Genomic DNA, 10,159 nt, shown 5'->3' with positions numbered 1-10,159 from the left:
GGTGTGGGATGGAGATAGGCTGTACATCTGTGTTTTGGGTGGGGGAGAGGGCTTTTCTGGGGCCTGGGAGGGCTGTGGGAGATGGTGGGAAGCAGGGAAGGGGTTAGAGGACAGTGGTATTTGGGTGATGGGATGCTGGGTACGGTTGTCATGTCAACTCTTGGATGCTGGACTGGCTCTACCAGATGTGGATCACAGAATCATAGAATGGGTTGGAAAGGACCTCAAAGCCCCCCCAGTGCCACCCCCTGTCATGGGCAGGGACACCTTCCATAGACCAGGTTGCTCCAAGCCTCATCCAGCCTGGCCTTGGACACTCCCAGGGATGGGTGCTTCTCTGGGAACCTGTCCCAGTGCTCCCCACCCTCCGCGGGAAGAATTCCTTCCTGATGTCCAATCTCAATCTTCCTCTTCCAGTTTAAACCTGTTACCCCTTGTCATTCCCTCACCTTGGAAAAAGACCCCCCCGCCCCAGCTTTCTCGTAGTCTCTCTTCTGCTATAAAGTCTCCCTGGAGCCTTTTCTTCTCCAGGCTGAACAAGTCTAATTCTCTCAGTCTTTATTCATAGCAGTGGGGCTCCAGCCCTTGGAGCATCTCTGTGGCTGTCCTCTGGACTTGCTCCAACCGGTCTATATCCTTCCTATGTTTAGGGCTCTGCAGCTGGATTCAGTACTCCAGGTGGGGTCTCACGAGAGCAGAGAAGAGGGGGAGGATCGCCTCCTTCGACCTGCTGGCCACGCTGCTCTGGATCCAGCCCAGGATACGGTTGGCTTTTTGGGCTGCCAGCGCACATGGATGGCTCATGGCCAGCTTTTCATCCCCCAGCACCCCCAAATCCTCCTCCTGAGGGTTGCTCAGGGATAGGCACTTGTGCAGCTGTTGTAACAACCCAGGGAAGTGTTCTTTGGCTAAACTGCAGCCTGTGGTGTCTGTCCCTGCTGATGGCAGGTTTTCAACACCTTTGTTGAAATAGGAAAGGAGCAACTTTACAGAATTTGCATTGAGAAAGAGGCAGCTGCTTACACGAGCGGTGTGCCGTGCTCCCTCTCGGCTGGCATTCCGTATGGTACTGCGCCGTAGTGTTACGGTATATCGGCTAATCTGTGAACTCTCCCTGCAGGACGGTTGCCCGGAGTACCTGTTTGTTGCTCTAGTTTTTTGCGTGGATCCCCACTTTGCTGCCGCTGTGCCGAGTGGCTCCATTTCTGATAACGGAGATGGGAATCACCCAGTCGTTTTGTATGTTAAGGGCTGGATTTACTGGAGGCCGTTGGAGGAACGGAAAGGTGTGAAACTGCCTGAGTGGGAAGCCGCTTGTTCTGGGTACGGTAATGCGTGGTTTGCCCTGGTGTGAGTTGCTTGTGTGCACACTGAAAGCTTTGACTCTGCTTTGATTTGGCTCCCTCAGCATCTCTTCTGTAGGGTGGCACTGGCAGCTGGATTGCTTCCTGCAGCGCCTCGGGAACGGCCCCTCCGCATAGGGAAGGCGAGGACAGGGTCTGTCAGTGCAGACTGCTTCGCTTCTTGACAGTCGTCGGCTCCGTAGGTCTTGTGCTGCAGTTGGGCTGGGAGTGGTTGGTGTTTGAGAGGAGCTGTGAAATGTGAACACTAGAAGGCCTTGGTTGATAGAAGAGGGGATGGGAGGCAAGAGCCAGCTGACGGGAGACAGGCATACTCCAGGCTGTCATCTGCCGAGTGCTGCTCACGGGAGACTTGGCTACTGCTTCTGTCCCTGCCATTCCTCCGAGTGGCTACCAATTTTAAGTACCTACAGACTGCCTAGTCACATTTGTTTTCCTGGATCTGGGATGCAGAGCTGGATCAAAGGAACCTCTTAATGCGTTTCAAGTGACCAGCTCCTCAGCTTCACTGCTTGATGGCTTTGCAGCTGGATTCCGCTCTTGTCCTGAGCGGCGTGGGGTGCCAGCATGAGAACTGGGGAGCAGAAAGAGGATACCCTTCGCTCTGTCTCTGGGCAATGATTCTGAGCTTTAAGTGGGTGACTGAAGTTCTTGCAGTTGCTAAACTGTTCTTGTGAGCTAATAACATCATTCATCGGGGCCCCCAAAAGTGAGCCTGATGGTAGGAGTGTTCCTGGAAGCTAAGTGGGTGCTGAGGGGATGGTGGCGATTCAGAGAGCCTTTTTCAGGTGTTAAAAATGCTCAGCTTGCTAGGTAAGGATAATCAGCTGATGCTGCAGTTGTACCATACTCCCACAAAGGTCTGCAGTGCTCTTCTGTTTTGCCCGTTCCAGTATCTCAGGTGCCTCCAGGTTGTAGGATCTACCCCCTGTCTAGAATACCAATCTTGCTGATGCTTTAGGGAAGGCTTGTTGCTGTTTTTCCCGTTGAATTCAACTGCCTGAATGTATTCCCAAACCGTTGCATTTTTTTTACTAAAAGCTGAGGCACTCATTCTGCTCCTCTCTTCCTCTCCAGGATGGTGCAATGGATTTACTGAAAGAACTGAAGAGTATGCCCATGACTTTGGATTTACTGCAGGTGAGTTGCGCAGGTTAAAAAGCTGAAGCCTGTATCTGTAGGGGTCCAAAATGTTGTTTAAATAAACTTAATAGATTTCTTGTCTTCCTCAAAGTATCAAAATAAATGTTAAATTCAGAAAACAGTACTGAGCCTGGGTTTTGGACTGGGGATTGAATAGCTGTAGGCCACCATGTGCTGCCTGAAACAAATGTGGGTAACTGCTCAAATCCTTCTCTTTCAGAAAGGAAAGACCAGATTAAAGTAGCAAACAAAGGGCAGTTAGGGGAGTTCTTTAAGTCTTTGATGGTGGTATTCAGGGCACTGGGGAGGTGTGAACAGAATTACAATTCAGAGATTAAGATGTGTCTGGAATTTTTTCACTGTAAGCTTGAATGTCACTTCTGGGTGGGTAGGGAAGGTATTTGTGGGTGATGGGGTGTCTAGTTTCTGATCAGTCTGAGTAAGCTGGAGAGTCGTCTTGCTCTGCCAAAGCTGCAGCGAGAGAATCATCCTGCAAGTCCTTGGATAATTCCTGTCTCGGTCATGGCTTCGACTTGGTCGTGCTTATTTCTGATTGCGGTTAGTAACAAACAGCGGGTCTGTTCTTGAATGAATCACTTGGATGTTCACTTGCAGTCCACCCGCATCGGGATGTCGGTGAATGCGCTGAGGAAGCAGAGCACAGATGAAGAAGTGATATCGCTTGCCAAATCCCTCATCAAATCTTGGAAAAAACTTCTGGGTAAGAAAATCAGTATGTTCCTGTCACATTCCACTTGTGAAGGAGCTGGCTTCAGTGGGAGGCTGGGTTTCTCTGGAGAGCTTATGTGTTGATCGGCGTAGAATATTCCAGCAAATCAGCCTTTACAATTGCACCCTCTGTCTTTCAAGTTTTGTCTCCTACCATGCGTTCCTCTAGATTTAGCGCCTGTTTAGCTCATCCTGGAAAGAGCCTGGAAGGCTTCAGGCCTATTCTTAACATCTACCTGTCGGTGTAATAATTAGTAGCATTATGTGTGGAAACAATACCTGCCCTCTGGCCCCTCTGCCCCCCGTGTGTGCTGTGTGGCATTAATACACCGCGTGCTGTCAGCCTTGTGCAACAGCTGGGAAAGAGAGATGCTGGGATGCGTGTTGGGTGATGAGTTGTTGAAGGATCTTCATTTAACACCTTGTAGACAAATTCCCATGGGCTCTTTTGTGCAGGGGAGGCTTTCATGGTGATGGATGCTGATAGGCAGAAGCTTGTAATTCTGACTGAGAAATCATAATACTGATACAGCACAGGCCAATGTCAAAATTAGGATGTCAGTGGTTACCTAGTGATAAAGGAATGAGGCACCTGCAGCCTGAGACTGGATGTGCAGCCCTACCTGTGTCCTGCTAGCAAGGCTGTGTCTCCTGCTGTATGCTGGTGGCCAAGTACCCCATGTGAGGTTCAGACTCACCTTATTTGTTAAACAGATCTTTTGGGCAGCTGTGTTTAAAAAGAACAAGAGTGATGCAGTGTTTGAGGTGAATTGAAAGGTGCAGCTGGCTCTAATCAGCACACCAGGGCTCTCCGTTTTTCCATAGCCTCATGGCATGTTGGAAGGACTGTTTGCCTGTTCCTGGCTGGGACCATCACTTCCACGTTGGGGTTGGTGTACACTGGGCAGGCTGAGACAGTTTACCGCAGGGTCAAACTCCTTCCGCGGTGTAATGCAAGTCTCGGGTTGTGCTGTTGGCTGCCAGCAGCACTTGGGGAACGCTAGAAGTTGTATTCCCAGAAGGATGAGTCTGTACTGGCCCTTCAGGTGGTGTTGGCTGGAAATCCTGCTTTTAGTGGGGCTTTAGAGAACTTGATCTAATAGGAACACGGCAGCCAGGGTGTCTCTGCAAGAAACTTTTGTGATGAGGCATGTCTTGAGGAAGCTTGTCCTCTGGGCAGAGAAGATGATTGCTCTTTGAGGAAAGCTTTTGTCTGAATTAGTCTCTACTCAGAGGCAAATAAAAGTTCTGTTGAAAACCAGAAGGCTATGCAGTCGTTCTTCCCCTCCTTCCTTTTGGGGAATAAAAACTTGCCCTAAGCCAAGACTGCGTCGTGTTAAGACATTGATTAGTGTATGCAGGGTTGTGGCATAAAGACCAGTTCTGAACCCTTCAGCATCCATTTCTCTTCTTTTGAATTTAGATGCTTCTGAGGAGAAAAACGAGGAGAAAAAGAAAAGCCTGTCCTTGCCAACATCTTCCTCGAAGGAAACTGGTAACTCGAGAGACCAAAGGTAATTATTCCCTTTAACCAAAGCTGATGCTGTGACAGAATTTGAATTTTCTTATGGCACCTTATGTTCATTTTTATTTTTAAGTGTGAGAGTTGGGCATTTTGTGTAGTCAAATTCCTGGTTGAAAACACTTCTTCAGCGAGGATATTTGTGGTGTTTTTAATAAACAGACATAAACATCTACAAAATACAGTGGCTTTGGTCAGTTTTCTGATTTTATTCACATTGCACGTTCTCCTCTTGGATATGTGTTTTTTTTTCTACTGGTATAACAGTTCTTTTGGGTTGTGTTTTTATGTAATTTTGCTTATTTCTAATGTCAGACTCCTTAGAATGAAGGCTATTTTTGGCCTGAAGTGATGGATGGGAGTGATCTGTACACTGCCCTAGTAAAACTTCTCCTTCTTTGAGTCCCAGCAGAAGGCTGATGTCACCCACCCGGCAGCCCTGCTGCACGCTGGCTCCTCGCCGTGCCTCCGACGGTGCATCCTCCTTCCACTGGCTGCGACTGCACTTGCCAAGCCCTCGGGTGGAGGCAGTGATCAAGGGGGTGGGGGAAATTTGATTTAAAGCTTTGTTCCAGAGGTGAGAGACTTCTCTCAGTCTCTGATCCCAGGCAGGTATGTGCTTTGTAGGTTTGACCCTTAAGTGATTGAGCCAATTTCCCAAGTTTGCCAGAAGATTTTGGCTCTTAAGGCTGTAGTGCTGCTGGCTTGCAGGCTCTGCCATGTTTGCAGCCTGTCCTTGGGCACTTTCTTGTCACACTACCCATTACTTTGTTTTGCTCATGTCTCAAGGCTTGACCCTTTGTGAGCCTTTGCAGCTTGGCACAGAGCTGCTGATGGGGAAGGCTACTGATGCTGAGCTGCGTATCCTTAATTGACTTGCATCGTTGGCTATCTCACTCCCATAAAATGTGAAAAAAAGGAGTATTGCAATGAAAAAAATATGGAGACTTCATAGCCAGAACTGAGTCTTGTAGTGAAGTTGTGCAGCCCAGGAGCTGGGGCTGCCTATATCTATGTGTGACAGTGGTATGGGGGCAAAAACTGTAGGATGGAGTCTCCCAGCTGCTGTTTCCTTTTCTCCAGTGAGAGGAGATGAAGGCTGGAGGCCAAAGAGCTGTCGAGATAGTGGAGAGGCTGAGGGAGTTGTCTGAGCAGTGTCACCAGCCTTGTGATGCAAACACCTTCTCTTCTTGATCCTTGTACTCTAAGGCGCAGACTGGCACTGCCTTCCCCAGGGTGCGACGCAGGAAGGATCTGTTGTAGAGCTCATGAGGGCAGGAACTGAGTCAGTCACGGGCAGGAGCCTTTGTGATGCCCTTGCAGAGGCAGATTTCCCTCCAGGGTAAGGGCAAAGCCTGCATGGAAGTACTTGTTGGCTCTTCCTGACGGGAGAACAACACAGGTATTACTGACTTGGCTGGTACTGCTCAAGCCAGGGTGTAGGAGTGCAGTTCAGAGAAAAAGGGAAGGGTCTGATTTAACCTTTGGAAAATTGACCTTGGGGGAATGTGGAGCCTGGAGGGAAGGAAGTGAGACATCCCTGGGCACACTGGCAGTAGACACTTGACAACAAAACTAGCTGGGCCTCCTAGGACTTCTGGTGTGAAGGCTGAGGCTTGTAGTAATTTCACTTGGAATAGGATCCTGGCTGTAGGCGCAGAGGCAAACCCCAACTGTCTCCTTGCTTTGTCAGTTACTGCGGGGTGTGTGGAGTGGAGCTGTCCGCCTTGTGCTGCTAACCCTCCCCTGTGCCTTGAGGATGTGCTGCAGCGACTGCAGGGTTTGGTTTTCCTTTGATTCAGTCTCCTGAATGGCCAAGCATCCCCTTGGCTGCGAGGATAAACAGGAGCCTAGACCAGCAGAAGAGGCTAGCTCCTGGTGTCAGTCTCCTAAGCCAGGCCCTTCACAGGGACAGGAACGCTGCTTCTCCAGTGCTGCAAAATAAACCACTGACCTGCCTTGACAAAAAAATAAATTATTAGCAGCCTAGCCTTTGTTCTTTGAGGCACAGGCTGGGATGAAGGGAGTCTGACTAGCTGCTCGGTGTGTGATGGCTGGTTCAGATGAGGCTGCTGTCAAGACACCAAAGAGATCAGCTTGTATTCAGATACTTCAGCCACTTAGTCTGATAGATTTTGGCTAGGCCTTCCTCTTCTGTCAGGAAGAAATACTTGAACAGCGCTTGGCCTGAAACTTGTCTTGCTTTCTGGAACACAGATGTAGAAATCCCAGCTAGAGAGCTAGCACTGCGAGACCTGAAGGCTCCGAGCCAGCCAGCGTGGAGCTGGCACCTGCGGAGTTATGTGCTGCGTTACTGTAATCCAAAGCATATTCTGTGCTGTAGCATTTTGGGCCATTAGTGTAGTAGTTTTTAGTGGACTATGGCTGCTATTTCTCTGTCTCTGGCAGCATGAGCTTTTTCTTGCCCAGGATTCTCTAAACTGCCTTTATTAGGAGGTTTTGGATCCTGTGACCTGAACTCTGCTCTTCCATGGGATTTCCTTCCCTTGCAGGCCCTGGCTGTTGCTTTGCCACCGGTTTGTTGAGCACATCCACCTTCATGTACAAACTTTTGCCTGGATGGAGTTACAAGCTCTTTCTCCTGTTTAAACAGGAACAGCGGGAACCACGCGGACTTCCTGAAATAAGCCTCCTAGGTGTGTTTGAGGACTCAACTGTTCTAATTATGAACTAACTTCTAAAGCTTAATGAATAACTTTCTGCACAGTCTTTGGAATGGCCAGGAAGGTGGTTTCAGCTGATTTGTGAGCGATCGGTTGGCATCTCAGGGCAGGTATGATGTGTGTGTGTCTGTGTAGATGAATCTTACTCATCAACTAACAGAAGTGGGATAACATGCATCTTCTCTAGCTTTTTTCCGCCCCCAGGGAAAAAAAACCCATCTAAATATTTAAGACATTAGCGTTTGTGGATAGGACCTTCCTAAAAATCAAGTATTACCTATGCATACATTGAAGACCTGACGTAAAGCACTGCATGTGATGGTCAGCGTGAAGAGCTCACGCCGTGTTCTGCTCTGGAAGACCGCAGTGCCACTGTTGTGTGCAAAATGAGACAAAGTTAGAAGAGCTCTCGGGAAAGCTTCTCCTGCCACCCCTTCCCAGGACATGACCACCTCTGCCCAAGCTGTCCCTGCCAAGCCTTTCTCTAAGCTCTCTGACAATCCTGAACACCCTCAGGGTGAGACACTTCCACTGCTGCCCTTGTCAGTGTCTTCTAATTCATGACTCACCTTTACAGTTTGAAACGTGGTCTCAATCAAAATGTCTTGCTAAGACTGTTCCTTCCTGCTTTGGCTTTACCAAGTATGGAGGGGTTTTTCCTACTGTCTCCACTTGTAACAAGTTTTTTGGGTATGTCAGGATTTGTCTTGGCTAAGCCTTCCCTGCTGCAAAGCACTCCCGTGCCTTCAGCCTTTCCTCTTATCGTAGGTATGGATTCTAGGCTTTCTGCCTTTGTCCGTTAGGAAGTCCCACTTTTCCAAACCGTTTTATGCAACGTGATCAGCCGTGATGGGTAGAAGAGTTCTCCCTGAGCTGTGCATGCTCTGCTATATACCCTGACGTGTGCACAGCTGCTTAGGCACAGCAGTTCCTGATGGCGATTTGTACGTCCCCCATGGGAGAAGATCATCATCTGATTGATTATTTGCAAAAGCTAAGTCATTTCTTCTTTTTGTAATACGTGCAGTGTAAATCCTGTTGAGTCTTTTGAGCTGTTTGGACACAAATCTCAAGAAAGCGTGGTCTAGGTGATCCTTGAGGCCACTTCCAACCTGGTATTCTAGGATTTCTGTTCCTTAACAGCCCCCTGCAGTGTTGCCCAGTAAAACTAGCTGGCAAAAAGTGGTTTTATTCAGCTACTGGTCAGAGAAACACCGTAAGCTCACAGTATAATCTCCTGAGATTACATCTATTTCATCTGAGCAAAGAATTAACCTTCTGCTACAGTTTGAGCTGAACAGCTTGCTGAAGGTGCATTGGTGATGCTTCTGAAAAGGGCCTGGGGTGGTTTTTGAACTGCAGAAATCCAGTGGCCCCAGTGATGACCTACGGGCTTTGAGGCACTGCAGTGCCGGGCTGGATTTGAATTTAGCAGGGTCTCCCATGGTAGTTGTCTGGCTCTTTCTGCAGCAGTGGGTTCAAAAGGTTTCCAGCTCAGCACTGTGTTTCTGTGGGCTGACAATTCCGTCCAGGACAGTGTAGTGGAAGTACCTGTTTATAACAGATTTACTTTGATGGCAAAGAACTGTCAGTGCTGACCCAGCTTAAGAGCAATTATCAAGCCACTTGATCTTCATGGAGCTGTTGCCAGGATGGCATGGGTGAAATCAGTGTTACTTCTTCCTCTTTGTCTCTTACTGCATTAATGTTAGCAGGGATTGGCCATAAATGCAGTGCATTTCATGGCCCAGACACCAGTCAGAGCAATCTGCTGGAAAATTTGCCTAGATTTATGCAGGAGGGAGGTTGAAGAAGCTCTGTAAAATCATCTGGGAGTCATAGTAGCCTAAATCTCTTACCAGCAGTATTTGCAGGGCTAACTAACCCTACAGATGTTGGGCTGTAGGGGTGTGCACCCAGCTGAACTGCCTGGTGAAGTTTTTCTCTGGTGTGTAAGCCCAGCCTGTGTGGTGATTCTATGACTTTGGTCTCTCCAGCCAGCTCCCTGGGGCAGATGACCTGGGTTGGTGCAGCAGGCAGGTGTTTGCATTCCCTTGGCTGTGTCCGTGACCACTTGCAGCTGGAAATGAAGTTATTTTTGTGAATAAAGCAGTATTTGAGTCTTGTGCTAGCCTGGTACCTGTGTGGGCTGTGTAGGGTGCTCTCCTGTGAGATGAGTAATCAGTCTTGTCCAGATCACAGGAAAAAGGAAGATCCTCTTGTGTTACGCTTTGTTGTTTTTTTCAATATCAGAGCTGAAGGAACCATTTTCTCCCTTAGCACAGCAGCCTCTTATTCCGGAGGGGGTAGCATAGGCATCTCTGCCCAGAAGGCAGCACGATGCACTTCGTGTTGGCACCGAGAGCTAGAGTGGTTTTTTGTCTAGCTGGTCTCTTTCCTGCTGCTGACATCTTGGTGGGAAAGGCTGTGAGATGAGGACCAGCTCCAGCACCTGCTGAGATTCACTGAGGGAGTGCTGATGGCCTCCTGTGAGTATTTGAGTTACTGATGGCTTGAGAGCAGCCCTGAGGGGAAGGATTTGGGGGCACTGGGGGATAGAAAGCTGGACACGAGTCGGCCGTGTGCGCTGGCAGCCCAGAAAACCAACCAAATCTGGAGCAGCGTGGCCAGCAGGGTGAGGGAGGGGATTTTGCCCCCCTGCTCTGCTCTGGGCAGACCCCCCTGCAGTTCTGCTGCAGCTCTGGGGCTCCACCACCAGA

At 49.0% G+C, this 10,159-nt stretch overlaps 1 protein-coding gene across 1 annotated transcript in view; it reads left to right on the top strand.

Moving 5' to 3' along the window:
* Positions 1-1,123: 1,123 nt before the first annotated feature.
* The window catches only part of LOC104514835 (transcription elongation factor A protein 2-like), a gene marked incomplete at its 3' end in the record, with an annotated part of 9,834 nt that continues 798 nt past the window's right edge, over positions 1,124-10,159 (top strand). The window contains exons 1-4 of the mRNA XM_010158617.1: positions 1,124-1,323; positions 2,439-2,501; positions 3,120-3,225; positions 4,657-4,747. Coding sequence (XP_010156919.1) covers positions 2,448-2,501; positions 3,120-3,225; positions 4,657-4,747 — 251 coding nt within the window. The remainder of the gene's footprint in view (positions 1,324-2,438; positions 2,502-3,119; positions 3,226-4,656; positions 4,748-10,159) is intronic.

The sequence above is a fragment of the Eurypyga helias genome, unplaced genomic scaffold (genome assembly GCF_000690775.1).
Source record: "Eurypyga helias isolate BGI_N326 unplaced genomic scaffold, ASM69077v1 scaffold42649, whole genome shotgun sequence".
NCBI lineage: Eukaryota > Metazoa > Chordata > Aves > Eurypygiformes > Eurypygidae > Eurypyga > Eurypyga helias.
This window is presented reverse-complemented; position numbering and strand designations above follow the sequence as displayed.